The sequence below is a fragment of the Onthophagus taurus genome, chromosome 2 (genome assembly GCF_036711975.1).
Source record: "Onthophagus taurus isolate NC chromosome 2, IU_Otau_3.0, whole genome shotgun sequence".
In the NCBI taxonomy this organism is placed as follows: Eukaryota; Metazoa; Arthropoda; class Insecta; order Coleoptera; family Scarabaeidae; genus Onthophagus; species Onthophagus taurus.
Window position 1 is genome coordinate 7,414,430 of NC_091967.1, and position 27,541 is coordinate 7,441,970.

The 27,541-nt window shown below is 30.9% G+C and overlaps 7 protein-coding genes and 1 long non-coding RNA gene across 12 annotated transcripts; 4 read left to right on the forward strand and 4 right to left on the reverse strand.

Moving 5' to 3' along the window:
• Positions 1-996: 996 nt before the first annotated feature.
• Positions 997-3,097, forward strand: LOC111427571 (uncharacterized). Of its 2 annotated transcripts, none has more exons than XM_071194027.1 (4): positions 997-1,473; positions 1,532-1,758; positions 1,813-2,064; positions 2,885-3,097. In XM_071194027.1, exons 1-4 carry the CDS (start codon positions 1,443-1,445, stop codon positions 3,050-3,052), a joined length of 678 nt encoding a protein of 225 aa, XP_071050128.1. In that variant the 5' UTR covers positions 997-1,442; the 3' UTR covers positions 3,053-3,097. The 2 variants fall into 2 exon arrangements, with proteins under 2 accessions (XP_071050128.1, XP_022918550.1); XM_023062782.2 differs by having other exon boundaries at positions 1,286-1,473; positions 1,522-1,758; positions 2,885-3,096.
• Positions 3,098-3,748: 651 nt separating this feature from the next.
• On the reverse strand, positions 3,749-5,866 carry LOC111427368 (serine/threonine-protein kinase VRK1-like). The gene has a single exon (XM_071194025.1). It carries the CDS (start codon positions 5,671-5,673, stop codon positions 3,853-3,855), a length of 1,821 nt encoding a protein of 606 aa, XP_071050126.1. The 5' UTR covers positions 5,674-5,866; the 3' UTR covers positions 3,749-3,852.
• Positions 5,867-6,321: 455 nt separating this feature from the next.
• Positions 6,322-15,713, reverse strand: LOC111427547 (uncharacterized). Of its 3 annotated transcripts, XM_023062743.2 has the most exons (21): positions 15,637-15,707; positions 14,408-14,625; positions 14,070-14,352; positions 13,877-14,014; positions 13,708-13,826; positions 12,803-13,651; positions 12,568-12,750; positions 11,605-11,863; positions 11,239-11,551; positions 10,742-11,186; positions 10,332-10,688; positions 9,551-9,885; positions 9,220-9,498; positions 9,012-9,166; positions 8,675-8,960; positions 8,287-8,613; positions 8,068-8,236; positions 7,563-8,012; positions 7,335-7,512; positions 6,656-7,284; positions 6,322-6,552 (listed from the first exon to the last, which is right to left on the reverse strand). In XM_023062743.2, the coding sequence occupies exons 2-21, from the start codon at positions 14,558-14,560 to the stop codon at positions 6,376-6,378; spliced, it is 6,084 nt and encodes a 2,027-aa protein (XP_022918511.2). In that variant the 5' UTR covers positions 14,561-14,625; positions 15,637-15,707; the 3' UTR covers positions 6,322-6,375. The 3 variants fall into 3 exon arrangements, 2 of the variants coding, with proteins under 2 accessions (XP_022918511.2, XP_022918512.2); XM_023062744.2 differs by lacking the exon at positions 14,408-14,625 and having other exon boundaries at positions 15,637-15,713; XR_011639629.1 differs by lacking the exons at positions 6,322-6,552; positions 15,637-15,707 and having other exon boundaries at positions 7,197-7,284; positions 7,335-7,403; positions 7,459-7,512; positions 14,408-14,945.
• Positions 15,714-15,897: 184 nt separating this feature from the next.
• LOC111427550 (oxaloacetate tautomerase FAHD2A, mitochondrial) lies at positions 15,898-18,087 on the forward strand. Its single transcript, XM_023062748.2, has 4 exons — positions 15,898-16,181; positions 17,227-17,443; positions 17,497-17,825; positions 17,880-18,087. The coding sequence occupies exons 1-4, from the start codon at positions 15,898-15,900 to the stop codon at positions 18,028-18,030; spliced, it is 981 nt and encodes a 326-aa protein (XP_022918516.1). The 3' UTR covers positions 18,031-18,087.
• Positions 18,088-18,139: 52 nt separating this feature from the next.
• On the reverse strand, positions 18,140-19,108 carry LOC111427551 (mitochondrial ribosomal protein L35). Its single transcript, XM_023062751.2, has 2 exons — positions 19,025-19,108; positions 18,140-18,693 (listed from the first exon to the last, which is right to left on the reverse strand). Exons 1-2 carry the CDS (start codon positions 19,044-19,046, stop codon positions 18,200-18,202), a joined length of 516 nt encoding a protein of 171 aa, XP_022918519.2. The 5' UTR covers positions 19,047-19,108; the 3' UTR covers positions 18,140-18,199.
• Positions 19,109-19,130: 22 nt separating this feature from the next.
• On the forward strand, positions 19,131-25,767 carry LOC111427548 (inner membrane mitochondrial protein mitofilin). 2 transcript variants are annotated; one of them, XM_023062746.2, is made up of 8 exons: positions 19,131-19,217; positions 19,420-19,789; positions 19,912-20,028; positions 20,123-20,868; positions 20,930-21,158; positions 24,595-24,753; positions 24,806-25,097; positions 25,157-25,767. In XM_023062746.2, exons 1-8 carry the CDS (start codon positions 19,173-19,175, stop codon positions 25,332-25,334), a joined length of 2,136 nt encoding a protein of 711 aa, XP_022918514.1. In that variant the 5' UTR covers positions 19,131-19,172; the 3' UTR covers positions 25,335-25,767. The 2 variants fall into 2 exon arrangements, with proteins under 2 accessions (XP_022918514.1, XP_071050130.1); XM_071194029.1 differs by lacking the exon at positions 19,912-20,028.
• A 411-nt stretch (positions 25,768-26,178) lies between these two features.
• On the reverse strand, positions 26,179-26,566 carry LOC139428949 (uncharacterized). The gene is made up of 2 exons (XR_011639630.1): positions 26,480-26,566; positions 26,179-26,428 (listed from the first exon to the last, which is right to left on the reverse strand). It is a non-coding gene; the product is annotated as an uncharacterized lncRNA (long non-coding RNA).
• A 147-nt stretch (positions 26,567-26,713) lies between these two features.
• LOC111427281 (vesicle transport protein Sec20) lies at positions 26,714-27,541 on the forward strand. The gene is made up of 3 exons (XM_023062338.2): positions 26,714-26,798; positions 26,861-27,033; positions 27,088-27,541. The coding sequence occupies exons 1-3, from the start codon at positions 26,718-26,720 to the stop codon at positions 27,506-27,508; spliced, it is 675 nt and encodes a 224-aa protein (XP_022918106.1). The 5' UTR covers positions 26,714-26,717; the 3' UTR covers positions 27,509-27,541.

Genomic DNA, 27,541 nt, shown 5'->3' on the forward strand with positions numbered 1-27,541 from the left:
AACTTGGATTATTTATTGTATTTGGAGATCGTTCGCAAAATTTATGAGGTTCGAAATGTTAAATTATTATCAATGCAAATTTTAATAGTTAATTATCCGAAATTGGATGTGTAAAATTACACCTATCAGTGATAATAAGCCAATCAATGAGTAACTGGAACATAGAACAGGTACCTATATGCAGTGAATTTTACTTAAGATGCAATATATAAAAATATATTTCCATAGAAACCAGGGCGTATCTACTTACTTTGTCCCACATAAAAGGTAACATGTCACTATAATTTGCCATTACAATAAAACCTCGATATAAGGGATTAATACAGGGAAGGCAGTGTCCGTTATAGCTCAATAAAAATATACAATAATCTAGTGCTGAATAACAAATAAAACTAGACTAACTAGAAACATTCCGTTTAGCCGTGCGCCTCTTAAGACGGCTAAACCTGAATGTTTCTAGTTCTAGGTCTAATGTTAGTTCTAGTAGCAGTGGTAGGTAGCGCTAGTTAGCATAAGATATCACTATGATGCATATTTTTATTGAACTAAAACTAGAAGTAATACTAGACCTAGACTGTGTATTGTGTAGCTTTTCGTGTGTTCTTTCATCTTGCTTAAGTATCCCAAAAATATTTTTAATAAGATGAACATCATTTGGATATACCAATCAATTTTTTCTAATTCCCTATAATTGGAACTCTTTTAAAAAGTGTCAAAATATTTTTTTTTGTTCTCTCATCCTACTCAAAGATCTCAAAGATAATTTTAATCGATGGAAACCATTTGGACACCAACCGACGTTTCCTAATTCTTTTTTACTGAAATTGCGTACTTCTTATCCTTTAATTGCTATAAAATTCCTACGTTCTAAGAGAAAAAAAACAGTCTCCGATACCGGTTGTCCAAGTCTTTAGGCATGCGTCAATTTGTATGCAATTAATTAAATCAGAATATAAAAAAAAACAAATTATATGCAATTATTAAATTTGAAATGGAATAGACGCAGGTGGATTTAATTACCACCCCAAAAACGGTATCCATATTTCCTAAGTTGGGGTTTAACAACAGCTGGATTAAATTTGATTTTAATTAACCCATTAAGGTAGTAATTTTTAATTTATACGCATTTCTTAGTGGTATTTAATAATAATTTTTATCACTAAATTTCTCGCTCTTTTTAAAACGTTATTATCCTTAAATGCATTAAACGACACAATTAAATAGGCGAAATAGGCGATAGATTTACTGCCATCTGTTGATCGGGTATCATAACTAATTGACAATGAAAAATTTTGACATTTCAAAAAAACGTCATTAATATCAATTAATATTAAAGAAATGTCAAAGAAATATGATTTTCTCGTTATTTTTATACTAGCAATATTTCAATATTTAATGTTATCGAATACCTTACAAAATTTCGATATGGATGTGGATTCTGAATGCGGATACGGCATAAAACTTGGTCACATTGTAAGTAGTATGTAATTAATGATTTATTCTTTAACACGAAACTTCTAGGTACTTGTAGTGATAAAAAACGTAAATAAAAACACCGATGTTTGTACTGGAGCGATAGTGACTTCCACGATTATTGCAACATCCGGGGGATGTTGTCATTCAGCTCGTTCGATTTCCATCAAAGCTTTTTACAATTACACCATTAAAAAATGGATGCAAACTCGAACTGTCTTCAGTACCAGTGTTTTAGCGCGTCAGGATAATACTCTTCCAATGGATTATCTCTGCATTATGAAAGTTAGTTTTATATCTTTACATACATTTGAAATTAAAGATAAATTATTTTGTTAGCTTGAAACCGAATTGGATCTAAACAAGAGAACTAATAAGATCGAATTTTATAATGATTCCCTGACCCAAGATCACGTCGTTGATATTATAGCGATTTTGTACTTGAAAGAGCAAGATAAATACAAAGTTGTGTGCCATGTAGCTGAAATTGAAAGAAATCAATCTTGTAGCGAATATTATCGAGAAAACTTTGATAATTCCAGTTGGCACCCCTGTTTTACAAATGCATTTCTTAAGACGCAATCATGTTTGGTAATTAAAATTAAAAATTTAATTGTCAAAAACCATATATATACTATCTCCTATATCGCTGACTAAGGCAGCAAAAGAGTGTAAACATTAGAGTGCAGATATATATATATCTGTGTCTGTCGTGCCCCCGTCTACACAAGAGACATGCGTGAACACGTGGTGAGTACGCTTTTATCTTATTGGACGGTGAATTAAAAATTAATAGCAGTTGATGACCTTGATGTTTATAAAACACCAAATAAATGTTTGACATAAACATAACCTAAAATCTAATACAATAATGGCTTCTTGTTTTATTTATAACATTTGAAATCGACAAAATTGTCATGGTTACATAAAATTTGGTTTGTTATTTGGGTTGCCTAAACAAAAGTAAAGAATATAATGTTTAATGAACAACCTACATAAAGTTGATATTTAAAGCAATATTCAACGTCAATTTCACACAAAAGTACATATATTCTAATTTATTTGATGCATCTACGATAATTTATAATTAAAGTCAACTATCTACAATAATTGCATTTCAAAGCTGCATAAAATACGCGCGAAACACTTCAAACTCTTAAAAATTTACGATTCGCGTAAGCGCCTTCGCGATATGGGGGCACGACAAAGACAAAACATATATCATTCCGTCTGCTTTTGATGGAAACGCTCGCCACTCATTGCTTAGATAGGGAGTCAGCGATATAGGAGATAGTATATATATGTCAAAAACCTTTCGTGCAGGCAACCCATATTACAATAATAAATTTATTAGTTATTTTGACAATTAAATTGTAATTTAATAAATTATTAAATTTTATTTTAAATTCAGGGTGTTGATGGTGCCGTAATTCAATATGATAATAAAATGATTGGACTATTAAAACATTTTTTGGAAAATTGTTCAACCGCTAAGTACGGATTCATACATATGTTTAGTGCAAACGCTGAATTTATAAAAATGATTATTACCGAAGGTAAATATAAACGGCACCATTAAAAAGAATTAATAAACAATTTTGAAAACAAACATGGAATTATCTTTTCTTTAGTGGCGGAGTTAATCACATTTTATTGAAATAAGTACTAAAAATTAAATACGGTAAACCCAAAACATTCCAGTTCTAGGTCTAGTGCCAGTTCTCGTTTTAGTTCAACGAAAAATATACAACAATATAGCGCTGAATAACAACTAAAACTAGAACTAACACTAAACTAGACCTAGAACTAGAAACATTCGGGTTTAGCCGTCTAGAGACGAACGGCTAAAGCCGAATATTTCTAGTTTTAGGTCTAGTGTTACATTTAGTTCAATAACAATATATCACATAGCGACATCTAGTGCTAACTAGCGCTTTATAACAACTAAAATTAGAACTAGAAACATTCGGCTTTAGCCGTTCGTCTCTTTAGACAGCTAAACCCGAATGTTTCTAGTTCTAGGTCTAGCGCTAGTTCTAGTTTTAGTCCTACTTCCGGTTCAGTAGAAATATGCAAATCAAAATCCTTTGAAATTGAGATAAAAAAAGAAAAGGTATTCTAGAAAGTTCTAGTTCAATAAAAATATACAACAAACTAGCACTGAATAACAAACAAAACTCGCTTCAAGTTAACTCAGGATTACTTATTGACCAAAATTAATTTATTCAAAAAAAGATAATGGGAGATTACCACAAAATGAATTAAAAATCAAATATTAATTAAGACACAAATAGTATTTTTCGAAATCTTTAACCTTAAAAAAATACAAAATTGAAATAACACTTACAATACAATTCTTATATAAATCATGTAGTAATACTATTTTTTGGTTCGTTTAGGATAACGACTAGATGAAGGTTTTTCATCTTCAATCGTATTATTGGTTTCTTGTACTTTTTTCTTAGATGGTTTAATTTTAATTCTGTCCTCTTCATCAACTTCATTACCTTTCTTATTTTCATGGCCTTTCTTTGTAATCATTTCTGTTTCTTCTTGATTTTCAACATTTCTCTTATTATTCCCTATTTTTTTCTTCGGTTTTACTGCTTCCTCTGCAGCCTCACCATCTTCAACATGTTCCACTTTTTTTGACTTTTTCTTGGGTTTCACTCCTTCCACCCCGTTTTCAGCATCTTCAACATTTTCCACTTTTTTTGACTTTTTCTTGGGTTTCACTCCTTCCACGCCGTTCTCACCATCTTCAACATTTTCCACTTTTTTTGACTTTTTCTTGGGTTTCACTCCTTCCACCCCATTCTCACCATCTTCAACATTTTCCACTTTTTTTGTCTTTTTCTTTGGTTCAATTTCTTCCTCCCTGTTCTCACCATCTTCTATATTTTTCACTTTTCTTATCTTCTTCTTGGGTTTATCATTTTTTTCTTTATCTTCAACTTTCTCTTCGGCATTTGCATGTTTTCCCTTTTTCTTGGAATGTTCAGGTTTTACCTTTTCATTTCCATTCTGTTCTATATCCTCATTTTTAATTGCAGCTCTTCTATCCTTTGCTCTTGTATTATGAGGTTTCTCTTCTTGTTCTTCCTCTTCATCATTACTATCATCTACATTGAGTTTTCGTCTTGGTAATTTTGTTTTTTTGCCAGATGATGGCGTTTCGGAGGCAAGTTTGCGTTTAGTTGGAGTCTTTGACTGTTGGAAAACTAATGGGGACCCTATTGTGCCCCCATTAGATTTAATTCCATTTATAAATATGTTCCGTATGTTTTTATAATTAGGTTCAGAATCAAAATTAAGATTATTTAAGTAAACAAGATATTCTACAACAGCCTTGGGTGGGTCTTTATTTTTAAAACATGTTTCCATCAAATTGGGGATATCATCCATATATTTTGACTTCGATGTTTGAACAGCTACTGGATTTTTAACTTTTTCCCATGGTAAAGTACAACCAAGCCATTGTATTATATTGTATCCTAAAACTTCTAAATCTCCTCTGCGAGTTTGTACGCCATCATGACCATCACGACTAACATACTCAAGAGTGCCATCATGAGCTTTTTTCGGATCTCTCTTAAATTTTGTTCCAGTAAAGTAACGGCCGGTTAACCCATAATCCATAAGGTAAATTTGTTTTTTAGCTTTTAAGTCTAACAAAATATTCGCTCCTTTTATATCATGATGAACATAACCTCTACTGTGTATATATTCCAAGACATCCACAATTTGTAATGCAACTTTAAAAACAGTAACAATAGGAAATTCGTTCTTACAATCTAAAAGTAACTTGGAAATGTCGTCTCCAAACCGTTCCAGCACGAGGAAACGATACTTTTCCTTGTTAATTAAGTGAGACCCTGAACTAATGTAGCGCGGCATACCCAAAGATTTTAATTTATTCTCCTTCATGAACGCAGATATATCATCTTGTTTAGCGTTTCTCATCAAGAAATTCATTTCCACAAATAATGGGCCATTTCCGTGTGGTTCAATTTTTACAACATAAGAAAATTCGGTGTTGTTTTTAGATTCGTTTAACTCTTGAGCTAGATAAATAAGTCCGAATCCTCCTTTTCCAATTGGATTTCCAAGTTTCCATTTTTTTTTATGAACATCTTCCAAAACTTCTCCAGAACGTATGAGATCTTGTATTTGATCATTTGCACGTTTTTTAGGGGGCATGATTGAACCAAAACAATTTATAATCGTTAGGACAACACAATTTTTAAAATTATACCACGTTTCACAATTAAGCAACGACGAGAAAGATGATATTTTTTAGGCAATAAAACCAGTTCATTCCCGCTACTTTTAAATACCAACTACCAACCACCCTTAATAACAACATATAGAACTAAAATTTCCCAATTTTAACAAAATAATTTCTTTTTGCATAAGTGAAAATTTAAAAATAATAAAAGCGATTATTAAATAAATATACCGAAAAGTAATAACAATCTTTTTATCCTTTAATTTTCCATTTACACGCATAATAATAATTACATAATAACGTATAAAATATGTACCGCCAGCGCCATCTATCTGTCTGTAAGTAAGTAAGAGAAAAAAGGTACGAATGGTTTTATAAAAGCAGAGAAATGATAATAATAATAGTTATAATTATTATTAAAACTGAAATAATAGAAACATTAGGCTAGAAAGAAACAACCTCAATACAACAGGAACGAGAAATCAATTCCAACATAACGCGGCGGATTAAGTCAGAAAGATAATAGAAACGGCCGCCGGGCAAAAGATGACGCTAGTTATGTTATTAAATTTAAAATTTATTAATTTCATATAACTAAACAAAATAAACGCTAAACAATATAAAAAGGTTAAATAAAATGAAAATTATTATTGAAGTACAATTAATATACATTTTTAATATTGTTTACATAATTCATCTAAACGACTCATTTTCTCATATATCGAGAATTTAGCAGCGGGATAAAATTGCAATAATTGAGCCCAATTTTTTAATTCCAAGGATAAAATCGTTGTGACAGTGGTAGCCTTAAAAGTGTGAGTGTGAGGTGCATTCGGGAAAAGTCCTTGGACCTAAGGAAAATTAAAAATTGTGAGTATTTATAAAGTTATTAATTTTTTTTTTGGTATTTTGACAGTTGTCATAACCTCACATTGTGAACGTTATGGCTCTTACCATTCCAAAACAATCCTTTTCGATTAAACTATCAACGTGAATTTCTTCAATTTCTGTAATATAATAAGCCTTAACGCTTCCTCGATGTATAAAATACATGGTGCCGTTAACATCGCCTCGTTGGCAGATAATATCATCAGTAAAATACATTTGTACTTTTAATTTTTTGCATAAGATATGCAAAAAAGAATCGTGGCATTGCATAAAGATTAAATTCTCTTTTATGTGGTATCCATAAGCAGCATATTTTATGTGACTTTTTAAGTGACTCGGTGCCAACTTCACAAACATAGGTATTTGAGATCCTTGGTTTTCTGTCCATAATTGATGAGTGTATTTCATTATAGCTTTGAATAGGGGAGGTGAAATTATGCTATGTTTTAGGTACAATTCCATTTTTCTTCTACGTAAGTCATATTTCGTTAATGTTGATATATAACTTTGAGCAATTGCGGACATATTTCCTATCACCATAGCTGTTATTAATTTATTTATAAGGGTCAAAAAAATTGCTAAAAATGTTTCTTGAAAGTTTCTAGGCCTCATATTACTATAACCCGCAAATGATGTAAATGAAACAGCTAAATATAAGGCACATAAATAGTATTTATCGCAAACCGCAACTCCCTCTAAAAAGATTTAACCAGGATTAAATAAATAAAGAGCTAAATATTCTCACCATCATTATAAGTCCATCCAGATTTTATATTTTTAGTTCCAGTACCCAAAATGATCAAAAGGCAAGCTTCTGTATGTGTTAATAATATCATATTTATTGCAATTGAGAATATTTCAATACTAACCACGTTTATGTTTAAAAAATTGCAGGTTACATTAAAATAATGAAAAATGTTCCACTTAAAAAATAAATTTTTTTTATGTTTTACTAATGAATTAGTGTTCTTACCAATCTCAAAGATCTATTTAAACGTAAAATACACATAATATTCATTCGATCAAACGACCAAATAAAGCAGAATAATTCAATGGGAACAATGGCAGCTAATTCAAGATAAAACCGAGAAAATGTTAAGTATCTACTTCTTATTAATCGCTTATCCATTATTAAATTTCCAACTTCGTCCTGATATGGCGCGTTGAATTCTATGTACATCTTTAAAATGTGTAACAAATCCAAAAAATAAGCAGCGACGAATATCATGAAGTGATAGTCCCTAAATGCTAACTGATACGATGCGATTATGTACGAACACAAAGAGGTTATGATGAATAATTTTTGGATCCATCGTCCAGTTAAGAATCCTTTCAAAAATCTGTTTGATGGTAAATTTATTTTTTTTATGGTTAATGATTTATGATTGGTAAATAATTCTTTTCGTTGTACTAAGATATAGGACTAAAAACGAATGAGTAGATAAGATTTATGAAAAGTGGATACACAAAAGTGGTACCAAATTATTAAACAACATGGATTTGTTGATTCTATTTTTTACAACTGGATAATCATCAAGCAGTTCATAAAATTTTAAAGTAGAGATGGTTAATAGATCGGTATTTGAACCTGCAATTATCATTACCATGCTTCTACTTGTTTCTATATCATCAATATTGCCAAAAACACTACAACAGAAATGTAAATTTGTAAACTAAACTAACTAAAATCTTTTTACCATCCTCGTGAAAGTGTTTCCATTTGTCTCCCATCCGGTCCAATAACAACAACATATCCTTTATGAACAATATAAACAGATTTAACCATGTCATTTAAACTAATAATGGTGTGATTCTTTAAAAAATAAAAAACATCTATGTTTGTGCCTAAAATTCGAAAGAACGACGACTTCATATCCGTAAAAACAGGAACCATACTAAATGTTTCTCCATATAAAAACAAAGCGCAATCTTTTCTCAACGCTAAATGGCACGATTGTAAAATGGTATTTGCGTTCATTCCTTGAGTACGTTTCCAAATATGTTCAAAATGATCAATTGCTAAACTATAACAACAAGAAATCATATTAGATTATTTATATAATTAAGGAATTGATTAAAACTTGCGTCTGAAGATTTTTCGAAATTTTTTCTTGTCTCATATAAGTAATTAATCGTTTCATGTGGTTTTGATAAAGCGTCAAATGTTCGTTTATTGTCGCTTTGTTATTGGAGATGATTACAATTACAAATGTAAACCACATGTACCCAATGACTATAATAAAAATAACAAAGATTACTTCTTTGTCATTGTGAGGTATTACGTTTCCAAATGATAATTGTTGAGCTGTTGTAGTCACCCAATAAAAAGCAATCATATAAGTGTTGATTGGTAAAGAATTATCGAACGAAACTAAAACGGAAGTATTTAAAAGTTATTAAAATTAAAAATTTTTATGATTACATGATGTCTCAGAAGAGGAAATCCATGTATCTGGAATGGGAGTAATTTTTTTCAATCCGTCAGTTTGATCTCGGATTTCAATCGAATTATTAACGATAATAATTGCTAATGTGTTTAAAATCACCAATGTTAATAAGAGATACTTTATAGCTATCCTAAAAAAATATTATTCTTCGAGTATTTTTTTAAAATCAAAAATTGTACGTACACCATAATTCCCCCTTGATCAAATATATCTTTAGAAAAAATACGAAAACTATCCGGAAGCCGATAAATTTGCAAAACTCGATTCAATCTGACAAAAGCTTGTACAGTATTAAATTGAACGATATCTTTCCCTTCAACGAAAAAAATTAAATAATCTGTGGGGAACATTGCTAAGAAATCCAATAAGAAGCTGCTTGTGAAATAATTTATGGCTGTCAATCTTGGATGAGTAACTAAAATTCCGTGTTTGTCATAATAACACATGTGCATCCGAACGTAGCTACAAATGTAAGAAAAAAATTATAAATATATTTATTTATTACTTAACTTACATATCAATAGCGGCCAAAATATCTAACGCTAAAGCAACCCATTTAATATTGTTGGTATAACATTGATAAACGTGTAAAGTAGGATGTAATATTGCGGAAATAAATGCGAAAATTCCCCTACTTAACTCCCAAAAGCAAATAAATTGTCCGTAAGGCATGATTGTTCGTCGTAATAAAATGTATCTTAAAACGTTCATATTTTGCCATCCAAGTAAAAAATCTATATGAATTGGATGAACGATACTTTTCGGGAAAATGAACCAAGACTTTTCGTGCTCTTCGATATCTTCTTCTTCTATATTGGTTGTAGTTTGTGTAAATAATCTTTTTGCAGCCTTAAATTAAATAAAATTAATAAAAAATTAGTTATCCAGTACGAAATTATATTATCCAGTCTTTTACAGTTATTAACCAGAGTCGCCACTTTATGCCTACAGTTTGAAACTTCACTTACAGGCTGCCAACTTGTTGGCAGCATGAGCTAGTGTATGCTGAAAGCTTGTAACATTCCTTATAAATTGCCAACTTGTTGGCAGCATGGGCTATTATACCTCAAATCTTCTGTTCTACATCGTAGAGCCTACGAACCTATCGGCAGCATGAGCTACTACATCTGGAAGTTTATAACTTTCCCTACAGGCTGCCAACTCGTTGGCTATTATATCTTAGAACTTTTGTACTACATTGTAGAGCCTGCCAACTTGTTGGCAGCATCATCTGGAAGTTTATAACTTTCCCTACAGGCTGCCAACTTGTAATCAATTATTTTGATTATACTTACAAATGAGTTTTTCGTGTCATCAATAACATCCGTTAATTGCTTATCGATTTCGGTGTTCATTAAAAAGGCTTCTTTGATAGCGGTACATCGAATTTTTACCAATGATACGTGAGTTATCGTTTTGACATTGAAAATAGCCGGAACGGCCAGTAACGTTTCAATATCGCAAAAATTACCCAACGGCCCTAAAATTTTATCGACTTTTTGCGAGGATCCCGAAATCATTTCGCAAAAACCTTTTTCAATGATGTACATATCTTTTTGAACTTCCCCTGCGTATGTTACGTATTCTTTAGGTGGTAACGAAATTATTTGGCAGGACATTGCTAAACGTTTTATTATGTGATAATTTAAATGCTATTAATAAAATTGAAATAATGAAATAAATTTTTAATACAAATATTTCTTACTCTAAATACTGGTGCGCTGCTTAATAATTTTGAATACTTTCTTGATTGGAAGTCTTCGTATAATTGGCTTGGCGCGTCGTCGTAGAGCGCGTTAAAATCGACCCCTTTACATTCTAACCATTTAGCAACAAAATATTGATTGATTCTGTACACGATGTTTTTCGATATTTTGTTTGAATCCATAAATCCGCGAATTAAATTAATCATTTCAATGAAAATCGTTGCTTCACTGCTTGCCAATGTTAATGTGGACGAATAGTCACTGATTAAGTAGACTACGGTTAATGTTCCCATAACGGATATCATTAGAATCACGACGATTTCTTCAAAACTAAAGAAGTCAACTACACCGCCAGTTCCTGACATTATTAACATGGCAGTCATTACAGCTGATGTAAATTGATCTTCCGTTTTATTTCCAAGGGCCATTGTTGGATAACAAGGTCTAAAAAGTTAATGAATCAAATAAATAATAACTAATTAAGGAAATAACTTACTCTTCAAAACATAACACTACATAGTACATACAACCAAACATATAGGCAAAATAAAGAAGATAAAGAACATATTTAACTAATCGAACGTAACTGACGTTCAATCGAAAATTGTACTCTAATTTTATCATGAAAACAACCAATCTATACACTTTAACCAATTTATGAACAGATATTAACGTCAACATTCGTTCATTTTGTGTTATTCCACAAGCGGCGACCAACGAACTTATCGGAAAAATTGCCAATAAATCTAATAGAAACGAAAACGTTGCTAATCGTTGCAAAATTATTTCAATTACAGTTGTGTAAATTCCTAAAAAAGAAATGAATTTCGTTTAATATTAATTTATTTGTTTTATTATCAACCTTCTTCAGTTTCGACAGAAGTAAACATTTTCAAAACGAAATCGACCAAATAAATAGTATCCCCGAAAATGCGATAAATTGATCCGTATCCGCTTGAAAAACGACGATAATAAGCGATCTCCAAGGGATAACCAACACATTCAGTCGCTATTATTATGATTATTATCATTTCCCAAACACTCCAAAATGCAGATTGACTGTTTAATATCCACGGCCAGCTCGTATTTAAAAATATTCCATCGGAGAAAACGTTACTACTCTATAAAATTAATTTCAATTATTTAAAGTTACTAAAATATTTTCGTTTAAACATGATTTTTATATCTTTAGAAAAGTCAAAAAGATTTTGTCAAAAGGAATTGTAATATTAGATAATTGTCTTTGTCCGCTCATTCGCTTTTCTTCTCCATAGTTTGAGTTCTTTGAAGAAGACATCTTTTATAGCAGATTCATCAATCATGGTGACAATTTACGTTATCTACACCAAACGGTACAATAAGTTGTTTTGTGATCGATTGAGACTTCTTGCATTTCGCCCAAGCTTTGTTTTTGGTATTGATGCACTTTTAAAACCACTGGTTCAAGACATAGTTTCTTTATCCGAACAACGTTTGTTACTATTCAAAAATCGATCAAAGGCAGAAGACCCAAAAGTCACAAAACAGCAACAGAAAACTGCCGCGAAGGATCCACGGTTCTAATTTTCTATGACAACATACGAGTGATTCAGAATCAAAGTTGAATATCATCAATCTACTGCCAAAACCATGACAGCAAAGGTATCACAAGGATCATAGACGATATCTAAAACTGGCTCCTGCAGCCTCTGCGGAAGTTGGAGTTGTAGTATCGGACCTGGAGGACCATCTGGGCAAGGCGGTTGAAAAAATTTTGTAATACACTTACAGACATGACATCTATACAACATTATTATATTTTGCTCAATTTGTGAAAATGTCTTACCCTACTTAAAACATAGACATCTGATAGCTTTCTTTGATAACTCATCGTATAAATTTTCGTGTAATCTAATAACCTAACATCATCTTCATTTTGTAACGTTGTTTTTATCTTTTGCAACGGCGTATCTCCTTCGTAAGCCTCTCGTTTTTCTTGAATCGTTCGTCTAGCAAAATCTATTAAGCTCTAAAAAAATAATTTAAAAAAAAAGTGATTAAAACATTTTTTGATTTCTTACTTGACTATTGTGATGAAAAATTGCCGATTGTTTCATTTGCCTAAAATGAACCATTTCCATCCACATTTTCGCTTTGCCCAAAATAAAAATGGTGCAATAAGTGGCCGCGATAACTTTGGTCGAATTCTTAATGCCATAAATCAAATTAATTTCTCCCAAACAAGTCCCGACGCCCAACGTAATTAAAGAGCTTTCCCCGTCAACCACCGACAATAAATGTACTGATCCTTTTGCGATATACATCATACAATCTCTTGGATTTTCAACGTCTGCGATCACTTCATCTGGTACGCACATTTTCGTCGTCATACGACACGCAACTGAGCGCTTAAATCCATCCTCTAAATTCGAAAATAAATGCGATTGACTTAAAGTAAACCAATATTTATCTAAAAGGCAAATTTGCCGAAACGCCAACGGTAAGGAATCGAACAGTTTCGACTGGTTAATAGCGTCTTCTTGTCGCCAATAATGAATGTAATAATCCAGCATTTTATTTATAAAAGACTTCGAGATATTGTGCGATCTCATATTGCTTACGATCATTTTAAACTTATCGGTAAACTGCGTTTGACGAACATAATTGTTGCAACAAACGTTTGTAAATGTGCCAATAACCACGCCGTTTAAGTAATATAAACTTATACTCATAAAAATTATTAACGTAACTTTTTCGGCTTCATTTTGTTCCGTTGAACCACTTCCTAAGGCTACACATGTTACTCCTCCGATTACATGTAACATACTTAAAATGTACAATTGAAAAGCACTTGGTTCATATTGGTTTACTACAGCTTGAAGATACGAATCTTTATCAACCCAAGTTAATGTTTTTTTATTTTTACATTTCTAAAAGAAAAAGGAAATGGATTGTTGCTTTTAAAATAATACTATGAAATACTTACATAACAGCCTAAATAAAACCAGAAACAAGAAAATGCATGGAAAATAAATGCAAATACTAATGAATGTTTTAAAGCTAAATTACACATTGTATTGCTGCCAGCGTTTGAAGAAACAGTTTCTAAATAATAAAAATTATAGAAATATTAATAGTTGGTAATAAAAGCTTACGAAAATAATAATAAATCCTGTAATGTCTCGCCAATAGAAAAGCAATTTCAATCAATCTTAAATAAAATATACTCCTTAGTGGTTTTATTAGACCCATTGGGATTGCAGATAAAGATAAAACATCACAAATCATAAAAACTATAAAATGATTCTTAAATTATTAGATTAAATTGGATTTATTTTTTTAACTTACAAACTGGCCTAGGTTTATAAACAGCCCTCAATCGAATTTCTTTCCAACGCAAATGCACATAAGCACCCAATATATCAATAATAACAAGCGTATTACATACCAATTTAATCCAAAGAACAATAACTTTATCTTCAAAGTTTTTATCAAACGAAACATTATATGTAACTATCCAAAATAGAGCGAAACTAGCACTCGAACAGAAATACAACCATGTAGGAGTAAATGTAAAAAAAGTCATTGAATCATAAAGTTGTTCATCCGATAAAAGTTGTTCATAAGATTTCTACAAAAAAAGATAAATAAATATAGAGTTGATTTTGTGATATGGTTAATTTTACTTCACTTCCTAGGGTTCGAATATTATTACTAAACATTATTGATTCAATATTATCTTTTTTTAATTCGTCCGCATCTATCACATCGGTGTATTCTATATTGCTTTTTATAATAAAATCAGGACGAATTTGTTGTAACTTTTCAGATGTATTCATTTCGTTGAATTTAAACTTTCTCTTATGACAGTCTTTGTTTATTATTTAGATGTATCCAAAGAGAACTAAACAAATCAAGTTTTTTTTCATGATTTTTGACAATGTTGTATTCATTTAAGATTGTAATTTCAAGGAAGCCAAGGAATATCTGGACTTATCAAATATAAAATAAGAAACAGTTCCTTTGTAAAAGAATGTAGCGATAGTTTTGGTAATTAAAGTAAAGATTAAATTTTCTTTTAATTTTAATTCTTTGATCAAGTCAATAACTGCATGACAAATTTCAATTTGTTGCATACGCATTACACACCCACATGTCAATGTAAGAGCTGCTCTTTACAAGAATATGGACAGAAAATAATGGACAGATAAATGGTTGATTTTCCAACCTCTACAAATATTATTATATAGTTTGATACAATTTTTAATCATTTCTCTTATCAGCCTCGACCACTTTATCATCAATATCTGTGTAATACTGTTTGTGTCCTAAAAAAAGTGTTCTAAATCCAACATCTAAGCCTTTTTCGGAGGCGAAACTTGTGAGTTTCAATAATCAATAAATTTAAGTAAATAACGTTTTAAAAAGAATGTATTTTATAACTAAATTGTAGTATTTTCTATTTATAACCTCAATTCATCTCTCAAAAAAAGCTGTTTTTACATTGATTATTATGTGGTGCCATCTCTAAGAACTTGTACAAATTTAATAGTAATACAATAATAATTAATAAATCATTAAAAATCAGATTCAATTTTATCATTTCATTTTCTTAACATTCCTGAAATTTTCATTTAAATCTTTTAATCGTTTTAAGATAAAATTTCATTTATCACTTTTAATTCAATTACAATTTATTATGTGTCGCCATCTATTGTCGCTGATACCAACTTAATACTGTAAATTTTCGAAATTGGCCATTTTTTTAATTTTCCTTTTTATTTCGCATATAATTGCCCGATAATATTTTTAAATCAATTTGATAAATGTTCAGTGTTTACCCACCTTTAAGAATTCATTTCGAAATATAAACAAACCGGTTTATCCTTTAACAAATAAAACATAGCATACACACCTCCGCGAAAGGCCAACATTCCCCCTCCATTCATCGTTCCACCAAATTGAGAAAGTATTTGAAGTATTCACGTTGTTCTTATCAAAAAACTTCGCTATTGGTCTTCACCATCATCACATCAGCAGCAATAGCAACCCCCTCCATTCTTTTATAATCCTTAAAAAACGCAACTGTCCAGGTCATCCCATTTCCAATTCGCACAGTTGAAAAGGTTTTCTGAGGTTAAGTGTCTTCCGGTTGTTGTACTTAATCAAAAAAATAATGGCTTTAAGAAGTATCTTCGTTAAAAATAAATCGGCACTAAATGAATTACTGTGGATTTCGTGTAAAACGAAGGAACTCCAGGCTAGATGTTTTAGTGTTTCAGGTGTGAAAAAGATGCGTTTTGTACAATTTCAGTTGAAATCTGGCGGCCCGAGACATGTTGGGGCACAATTGAGCATCGATGGAGATATTATCGATATAAGTGCCGTTGATTCTTCCGTGCCAAATTCTTTATTGAAGTGTTTGCGAGATGGAAATGGAATCATTGAGAAAGCTAAAAGGTATGAAACAAAATTAAATAAAAAATTGAATAAAAAACTGTTGAAACGATTGACGTGCTAGATTTAAAAATAAATTGATTTTCGGTTTGAAAATTTATGCGAACTTGGGTGTGTTTATTCAATTCTATTTAAGTGTTAACACGCAAACCACGAGCCTCATTTTTTTATTACATAATGTTATTTATAAATTCTTAGAACACTTCAGGGATTGCTATAAATGATTTTTAATAATAATAAATGGTTTTTGTACAAAATAAATAAAATTTGTTATTAATAAACACATAATTTATAAATATATGATTTAATGGTTTAAAAATACTTTATGTACTTTATTATTGTGAATGTGAAAGTAAAGGTGGTAAAATAACATAACCTGCTTTATAAAGATCCAACCAGTTTGTTCAGGGCAGGATTGAATTAAATTTTAACGTTGGCTATATTGAAAATACATTTATTTATATTAAGATCAATGACCTTGATATCAAATACAAATTTACAGGAGTTAACCAAAAAGTCAATTAGAGCGGATATTTATTTATAGAAAACCCGGCTAGATAAGAAATCTGGGATTTTAGATTAGATACACAGATTTCCCATGATTAAAAAGGTTAATCATTTTTGTTATAATTATTAAAATGTAATAAAAAAGTAGTTAAAAAATGAAAAAATTCCGCATACTAATAAAAATGTTTGAGATAAAATGATTAAGAGGAATCTTTACAAAAATAAACCTTATCAACATTTTTTTTTCCATTAATGCACATTACACAATTTTAATAATTAATCTCACCGTTTCACCTTGTGATAAATAATTTGAGTTGATAAAACAATCAACATATTTATTATTACATGTTAACATTAAATCTTTATCAATCAATTATTTAAAAAGTTTTATTGAGATATAATCTATATTTATTAAAAAAAGATTTTAAAAAAATTACTGTTAAGTTAGGTTATGTTTTAAACGTCAAAAAGTTAACCTATTCGTCAAAATAGTTCAAAATCACCTGTCAATGTCAAAATTAAAATAATTTTTATTTTTAAGAATCGTTGCTGAGGGAAAATCGTTAGTACCACTTTCCGAAGTAAACCTACTTCCCCCGATAACAAATCCGGATAAAATCATTTGCGTAGGTTTAAATTATAGTGGACACTGCGATGAACAAAAATTACCTTACCCAAAAGAACCAATTATTTTTAGCAAGTATTCTTCAACGATAATAGGGCCCCACGATGCTATTAAGCTACCGAAAATTAGTAATGTACGTTATTATTTTGTTTTTAAATAGAGTTATAAAAAGATTTTTTTTAGTAGAGCGTCGATTGGGAAGTTGAATTAGCGGTGGTTATTGGTAAAACGGCTAAAAATATCCGACAGGATCAATCGCAGGATCATATTTTTGGATATACAATTGCTCAAGATATTTCGGCAAGGGATTGGCAAAAAGGTAGAAATGGTGGGCAATTTTTGTTGGGAAAATCAATGGATACGTTTTGTCCAATTGGACCAGTTGTTGTTACAAAGAATAAAATAAACGCACAAAACTTGAATATTAAGAGTTGGGTAAATGGTGTTCAAAAACAATCGGGAAATACTAATGAAATGATTTTTAAAATTGATTTCTTGGTAGCGTACTTATCTGAGTATGTTTTAATATGAATATTTTTCATAATTTCTTAATTATTTTTTTTTTATAGGTTTATGACTTTATATCCAGGAGATTTAATACTTACTGGAACTCCAAGTGGTGTTGGTATGCACAGAAAACCAGCTGAATTCTTAAAAGCTGGAGATTTGTTAGAAAGTGAAATTGAGGGAATTGGAAAAATTGCTAATATTGTTGAATGAGCAAATTTTTAATGTTTTTAAAATGAGATATTTTTTTCATAAACTTTTTCAAACAAATTTGTTTTCTTTTTATTTTGAGGTTAGAATCTTTGACAACCCATAAAAGAACTTATTTAAATCAAATTGTAAACTTTATTAACACAAAATCTAACTAATTACTCCAAAAAAGTTATGTTTCCTTAGGAAAATAAGGTCTTGGTTTAACATAAGTTGTTCTAAATTCCTCTCTCACATGGTATGGATTATAGGGGTCATCAACATAAAACTTTGGTTTCCTCCAAAAACTTCCAACCATTTTATCTAATAACATAGATTGCTGTCCGTTGCAAAGAACATGTTGACGAAGCCTTCGTCTCCTTTGCGGAGATTTCTTCCACAACCTTTTATTCCTTCCAGCTTTAGTTCGTATCCATCCACCCCAATCCAAGCGATAAAACCGTTTTAAAACAGCTTTAACAGCTTTTCTTTTACCTTTTTTAAACGAATATTTTGTCACTGATCTTGTAATATTTTGAGAAATTTCTTGTATTTTTGAATTATTTAATAAACTCTGTTGAGCGGAACCTTCAGTTATCGAGGTAAATTTTCGCATTTGTGGTATTACAATTCCATTTTTAATTGGAATTAATGGCTTGGATAGATATTTTGGGTAAATTCGTAAAACTGAAAATGAAAATTATATTTAGGAAAATTTATTTTTTTAATGTTAATATAACCTAAAAATAAATTAAATTAAACCAAGATGACTATCTCCATCTTTGTTTAACTTAAAGAAAAGTGGTTGAACGAGATTGGATGTAAGCGCTAATACCAACTTTAAACGAAAAATAACTCACCATCAATAACCTAAAAGTTTTAACGAGGAGCAAAAGTCAAATAAATATGTCACGAAAACGTTTTATTATTTACCGTTATTCATTTTCATGTCATCATAATGCGCTCACATCAAAATCCTCGTAAGAATTGTCAAAATCAGTGGATCTGAGTTACTCACCTCCAACGAGAGATCGCAACATCACGACCGACCCCTGTTTTTTGTATGCACTGAGTTGTGTAGTGGTAGTGGGTTCGGTTTCGCCTGGTGTACTTGCGTTTGAATCGTTTTCCCGGTGTTTCTCCCGTCGTCGTCGCCCCCCGGAAGGATGTTTAGAATTGTCAGTGCATCGGCGACACGTTTCAATCAAGGGGTAAGCAATCTAGTATCACCAAACAAAATTAAGAACACGAGGTGTCTAAAATCAAAATTCCCTTTTAAAAATCGTCGACATTAAACCTGTTATGTCATCAACTGACAAATGTTTTTTTTTTGCTCATATTTAATTCACTTTATTACAATTTTTATATCATTTTAATCATTTTTTATTAATTTAAAATGCATAAATTTTGTAGAGGTGCAGTAATGGAGGCGCAACATCTAGAATATATAAAAACGTGAGGTGCTATAGTAAGGAAAACCAAAGGAGCGAACTATGTCCGCCTCCACCGCCGCCAAAAGGACCCAGCACTGGAATTGGAATGACAATTGGGGTCCTAGCGTTGGCTGGTGGGGCTGTAATTGGTTACGCAAAGTACGATCCTGATTTTCGTACCATTCTCACCGAGTATGTTCCATTCACCGATGAGGTTATTAAGGTTGTTTTTCAAGAAGAAAAAACATTCATGGAGTACATCCGGGAAATCTTTGATAGCTTGACTGGGTCTGGCGATGGAGCACATTCTCATCATCAACCGGTTAAAGAAGTCCCCAAAGATTATCATCGTAAGTATTTAAAAAGAATAAATTTTAGTTTATTAAATGTTACAAAGTTTTAACATAACTAAAAATTCATTAGTAATTACATTTACTAATTAACTAACTGGAGTTTTCACATTTCCATTTAGCTCCAAGTCCATTATTTCCTGGCGTCGTAAAAGAAATAAAAGAAGAAGAGGTCAAATACAACGAAATACGTTTGGAATCAAAGGATAAAGACACACCTGAACCTCTAATAGAAATAGGTACCTTCAAAATATTTCACACTCTCATTTTACATAACAAAAAATCTCAATTTATATTAAAATATTAAACTTAACATTAAATTTTAATTTTTAGTTGATCCAAAACCACCAGAAATGCCACTCCCACCCGATCATCCTAAAAACCTTGTTGACATTGAACGGGACATCAACAACGCCGCTTCTCAAGCTGTAAAAGCGTACAACACCGCGATATACGCTTTAAAAAATTATATGATGGACGTGGACGATTTTGTGGAGAACTCAGTTGACAAAATCGACCCGTCTATTTGGAGTTCGCTTAAAGTAAAAGCAATAGCTAAAGAGGAGGCTATTACAAAGGCGGAAGATGAAGCCGCTGTGGCAATGAGAAATCTAAAAAAACTAAAAGATTTAATCACTCGCAACGCAAGTTTAACCGAAGACGTTAAAGATCAAGCAATAAGAAATTTAAATAAAGTGTCTGAGGATATAGCGACGGCCAAACGCGAACTTGAAGCTGAAAAGAAAATGTCGAACATCGCGGATAAATATTGGAACAAGGTTTCGGATGCTCGGCAAACTTTCGCGGATGAATTGAAAATTTTGTTTCCAAATATGGATTTAAGCCAGAAAAAAATAGGTATCAGTGAGGGCGATTTAGATTTGTTCATAATTCAAGCGATGTCGAAAGTCATGTTTTATCAAAAAGAATTGTACCGTATGGAAACTTTGGGCGATGAGCGACTGGGAAAAGCTGTCGATGCAGCTAGAAAAGGAGGACTTGAAGTTTTAACGACAGAACAAGTGTGCAAAGAGATGGATAAATCACGAAGAAAAATTGAAGAGGAATTCCAAAAAAAAGTAACTAAAATTTAATATGTCAGGTGCTTACTTTTATTATAATTTTTTTTTTTTTTTCTAGTGTTTAAAATTACGTAAAGATAGCGAACATGAATTACGATTACAATTAAAATTACAATCGGAGGCATTCGCGGATCATTTAAACGACGCCGTTAAAACGCGCGAATTAGAATTAGAAAGAAAATTAACAAGAGCTTTTGACGAACAGTTAACTGAAGAAAGGTGCAAGTTTAAAACGCAAGTGGCTGGAATGATAGGACGGTTACGAGGATTAGATGGAGCAATAAAAGGTATAAGAACATAATATACAGTAAAACCTTGATATAACTGTTTACTAGTTTAATACAATATTTAACAATCTAGCGCTGAATAACACCTAAAACTAGAATTAACTCTAAACCAAGAACTAGAAAGTTTTAGGTTTAGCAGTGCATCTTCAGCTTTAGGTCTAATGTTAGTTCTAGTTTTAGTTCAATAAAAATATACAACACAGCGATATTTAGTGCTAACTAGCGCTAACTAGCACTGTCACTGGGACTAGCATTAGACCTAAAACTATAAACACTCAGGATTAGCCATAAGTCTCTTAAGATGGCTAAACCTGAATGTTTCAAGTTCTAGGTCTAGTTTTAGTTCAACAAAAATATACAATATTTCGATATTTAGCGCTAACCAAAGAAATTGTATATATAGAAGCTGCATCGCCTATGTTTGCTTGTATACCAGTTTGAAGCCAACTCAAGAGCATTTGTTTGGAGACAAAATTGACCTTGGTCCTAGCGATAGTGGCGTGTACGATTTAGATGAAATAGGTCAAACTTTATCCAGTGGCGTATCCAAAGAGCATCCAAATTTCATATACAGGGTGGTTCAGTTTCTAATGTTTTTGTATAATGTTTTTTATATAAACATAGGGTCGCAACTCTTTTGTTTTCAAGCTATAAGCGATTGAAGTTGAACATTTTACTTGAACATTTACATTTTATTTTTTATTTCTGCTATAAGTAAACCGCAGAATTTGAAATTGTCTATGTATTTACTACTGGTTAAGACTTATTTTCAACCATACCTTCACTACCCCTTTGATTTTTGTATAAGAACTTTTTAACGCCATGGAATACTAACTTTTAAAGCTCATTCTTTATTGCTACTTTTATCTCTTAATTTTTTTCTTAAAGTCAATAGTGATCAGTGTTATCACGTAAAAAAATAAAATATGTTACAGTGTACGGCAAAGCGCTGCTACTTAAAAAAAAAACATTTGTTTATAGCTGATTATGGAAGTTGTGCACTTACTAGGATCTATACTCTGTTTTTAAACCAGGAGGAGTAAACGCGAAAGTCAGATTTACACTAGGAAAAATCACCAGAAAATATCACTAGATATTTTGGCGGTAAATTTAAATTAATAATTATTATTATTTATTTATTTACTTATTATTATATTTATTTTCGTTTGTTATCGTCAACACTAAACATACAAATTAACATTGAAGTTATGAGTGTATTTATTTCAAAATATAATAAAGAAGGGTTTAAGAACACAAAATTTACAATAATGACACGAAACTGTCGAATTGTCAATAACCTAACCTTCAAATTCAAAATCAAAATTCAAAATTGCCTGTGTGTAAACCTTCCTCGCATTCAACCAATCACGTGCAAGGTCAATCTGGTGACAAATTTAAAATACTCCTCCTGGTTTAAAAACAGAGTATAATTGCCAAAGAAAACTTCAAGGTATAATTAATGTTTGTAAACAAAACTAACCTTACCGAACATTCCTTCACGCTATAATTGACATTACAAAAGAAAACTTCACGCTATAATAGCCATTACTAATTGCCAAAGAATACTTCATGGTATAATTAATGTTTGTAAACAAAACTAACCTTACCGAACATTCCTTCACGCTATAATTGACATTACAAAAGAAAACTTCACGCTATAATTGCCATTACTAATTGCCAAAGAAAACTTCATGGTATAATTAATGTTTGTAAACAAAACTAACCTTACCTAACATTCAGCGTCTGAAGACACAGGGCTAAACCCGAAACTTAAAAATATACAACTTAGCGCTGAATAACAATTAAAACTAGAACTAACACTTGCACTAGAACTATACTCTGTTTTTAAACCAGGAGGAGTAAACGCGAAAGTCAGATTTACACTGGAAAAAATCACCAGAAAATATCACTAGATATTTTGGCGGTAACTTTAAATTAATAATTATTATTTATTTATTTACTTATTATTGTATTTATTTTCGTTTGTTATCGTCAACACTATACATACAAATTAACATTGAAGTTATGAGTGTATTTATTTCAAAATATAACAAAAAAGGGTTTAAGAACACAAAATATACAATAATGACACGAAACTGTCGAATTATCAATTACCTAATCTTCAAATTCAAAATCAAAATTGCCTGTGTGTGAACCTTCTTCGCATTCAACCAATCTGGTGACAAATTTAAAATACTCCTCCTGGTTTAAAAACAGAATATAGTACTGATAAAATAACATAAGTTAATTGTGATTTCATAACAAAAACCATATATTGGTGCTGTTTTTGGTTTAGTACCTATGCATGAAAGATTTATGATCGAAGTGACTTCGAACTTGTTTTTGAAGAACGTTGCAACATAGCATCTGAAACGTCAAACAATTTTTCAAAAGACGCACAGCTTAACCCGAAAATTTCTAGTTCTCGTTTTAGTTTAACATTACCACTGGTTTGAGAGGTATAATGCACTCCGTTTATATACCTTTTTATAAGTTTCCAAATCTTTTCCATAAAAAAGTAACTTAACTTGTTTTAATATGTTTTAGCTTTGCATTATTTTCCTTTGTAGCTGCTACACCTTGATAGAATCAAATTATGATCAAACATAGTTTCACAACAAACACTTTTAAAATAATAAGCTTTAACTATTTTACTTACAACGTCCTCAAAATTAAATTATCTACTAGCAAGAACATTTGGTTTCTTCTAAATTTCTACAAAAATTGTTATGCAGCAATTTATTATTACGTCAACGGTGATAATAATGTTATCAGTAAAAGAAGTAATCTGCAGGGCCGTGCGTCAGACGCACTTCTAAACCCGAAACTTTCTAGTTCTAGGTCTAGTGTTAACTCTAGTTTTAGTTCAATATACAACATAGCGATATTTAGTGCTAACTAGCGCTACCTAGTAGTGTCACTAGAACTAGCACTAGACCTAAAACTAGAAACATTCGGGTTTAGCTGTATGTCTCTTAAGATGGCTAAACCTGAATGTTTCTAGGTCTAGTGTTAGTTCAACAGAAATATACAGCAACCAATCGAGTTAGATTCTTTCTATGAGCACTAACATTTATATTTAAATATACTGATGTATATATTAATAGATATTATTAATAGTGTGACTTAAAAATATTTTGTTTGTTTAGTCTGTTCTAACAATCTGTTATATCGAGGTTTTACTATAATTAATATTAATACAATAAACTTATCAAAGAATTAAAATTTATATATTATTTAGGGATTTTATAACAAAAACTAAATATTAATTTAAAAACTTATTTGTTTTATGCTCCTGGATTTTTTCAACAAGGATTAACAGGTATTATTTATTATTATAACATAAATCGAGTTAAATGAATTTGCATAAAACAAATAAGACAAAACTGTATTAATCCTTTCATTTATTATGCTTACTAAATTTTTTTTTTTTTAGCTCGAACGGAAGCTGATAAAGCAGCTCATCAAGCTCAAGTACTTTGGAGCGCGTGTCAAGCACTTTATAAATCCATCAAAGTTGGCTGTCCAGGTTTACCGTGGACTGATCAATTAAGACCTCTTGAACCGGAAATAACTGCAGTAGAAAGCGCAGCTGGTAATTCTTAAACATGTTCTTTTTAATTATTACAATGAATAATTTTTTTTAGCCGAAAATGATGAATTGGTGAAGGTGGTAGTTCAAGGAATACCGGAGGTGGCTAAAAATCGTGGTGTTTATCCAGAAGATGCTTTAAGAGAGCGATTTATTAAAGTTGAAAAAATGGCGAGTCGATTATCTCTTGTACCGGAAGCGGGGGGTCGTCTCCATATGTACCTTTTGTCGTTTTTGCAGTCCATGTTATTAGTGAAGGCGGCGAATCCCATTCCGCAATCGGAATTAAACGACGAAAAGACCGATTTTACTAATCTTAGTACTAATGAAATATTTCAAAGAGCTAGGTTAACCAGTTCCTTTCCCTATACTTTTCTTTTTATCTATAGATTTATTTTACTTTTAGGTATTGGTTAGATAGAGGGGATTTTGCACAAACATTAAAATATATGAATTTATTGAGTGGAGCACCGCGTGTTATATCAAAAGAATGGATGGAAGAAGCGAGGATTCTTCTTGAAACACAACAAGCGGCGAATACATTAATGGCTCATGCCGCTGCGAGCGGTTTGATTTATTTGTAGGTTCCTTTTTTTTTTGTTTTTGTCGAAAAAAACTTAAGAATTGTATTGATAAAAGAAACGAAAACGGTAAAGAAAATAACGGTTGTATAGAGTCGGCTTGATTTAAGTTAATAAATTTAAAGCGGAAGCGACAGAGAATATGCAACTCTTTTCAATTCGTTCAGTATAAATGTATCTAAATAATATGAAATAATTTAATTGAAAATTGTGTTAAGAGAAATCCTACAAATACCTGCACCTCTCTGCCTTAAGCATTTCTTTTTTTGTTGAAATATGGTTATTCTAAAAGTAGTTGTTTTATGGATTTCTTTTAACTTTGTTACTGTTATTATTTTTTTTTTGTTTCAATTTAAGTGCTATGTAATTCCGTAGCAGTTTTATGTTTGTCAAAAAAATGTTAAGAAATTTAAATAAAAACTTCAACAATCTATAACCTTATTGTTAAACTAGAGGGAACAGTTACATATTTAGTTACCACAATAATCTTGTTTGAATGCATTATTTTTTACTGCGATTTGAACATATAGATGAGATTGATCTATATCGAGTCTTGTGTTAAATTTCAATTTAATTGAGTGCAATCAGTTTTTGGAATTTTATATGGATTCAGATTGGGCTGGGAGTTAGAAACTGGAAGGTCAAGGCACGAAATAGAAGAGAGTGGAAGCTGATCCTAAAACAGGTCAAGACCCACTAGGGGTTGTGTTGCCAATAATGATGATGATGACAAGCAGTTATTAATAAATTTAGGCAACCCAAATGACATCTGAAGCATTAAGCATAATTTTGTCAAAAAGAAACATTGTAATTGTTTTTATTTTAAATTACGTTAAAATATATATAGTTGATTTTTTGATGTTTCTATATATTTAAGATATAATTGTCAAATAAATATTACATCAATTAATTACAAAGTTTAATAAATTGTAAAGATGACGTCTGTCATGACATTTTAAACTTAAAATTTAAATTATTTATATTTGTAAAACGTCTTGTCGTTTCTTCTCAAGCGATTCAAATTCATTTCACTTTTATCCTCAATTTCATCTTGATATTCGTCGTATTTATTTTCTCGTTTCAAAAAGTAATATATCCTAAAAGAAAATTAATAATAAAAAAAAATTTAAATCAAATATTCTACTCACAGCCAAATTACAATAACAAGGACACTAAAAATTTCGTACAATCTACAAATGCAAAACATTTTTTGTTTCTATTTAGTTCATTTTTTAACGATTTAAATAATAATAAAGAAATTGACGTTTATTTCAATAACGCCATCTACAATTTATTTGTTAAAGTAACCAAAGACAACTTTACATTACATTCCATATTTGTAAAGAGAAATTTAATAATCGACGACACTAAATTTAATCGAATAAAATGGAATCAGAACGATTTATGTTAAAGTCTTTAAGGCAAGATATAACACAAAATCATTTACAACTGCGTGCATTGATACAGGTAAGTTTTTCTTTCCAAATAAAATCACAGAATTTCTTCCACGTATTGATAGAAATGCACAGGATATCGGCGCATGCGCTGGCACTCTGACTGAACTGCAAGGTTTAAACGGCGCGGGACGTTCAAAAATATCCGCGTTAAGGAAGTTCATCGATCAATTTGGTGATATTGCCAAAGAAGCAAGGAATACAGAATTATTAAAAGAAGTCGTGTCACAAAGAGAACAATTAAAGAAGTATTAGATAATTTATTTTTTTTTAATTTAGACTTATCGAGATATCTTTTTTAGAGCTATGGACGATTTTAAAAAGGCAAACATAAAATCAATGCTAACAATTGAAAAAAACATGAAAGAGGAGTTATTAAAATCAAATAATGAAGAAACTAACATAAGACATCGCCAAAAAAGGGATAAGGAGCATTTGGTTAAGGTGACTTCAAGCGTAACCGATCAATTGATGTCTATTAGTCGATTATTAGCAGATACAACTAAAAGGAGTGCTGAAACTTTAGATACGTTAGTGATTTCGTCTGATAGTGTTACCGGAACACAAGAAGAGTTAAAAGTCACTGCTGGGTTTATTGGTCAATCTGGAAAGTTGTTAAATAAATTTGGAAGGAGGGAATTTACCGATAAAATACTAATGTTTATTGCTTTTACATTCTTTATTGCTTGTGTATTGTATATTGTACAGAAACGAATGTTTTAAGCGTGTAAATTAAAATAAATTATTTTTTCCCTT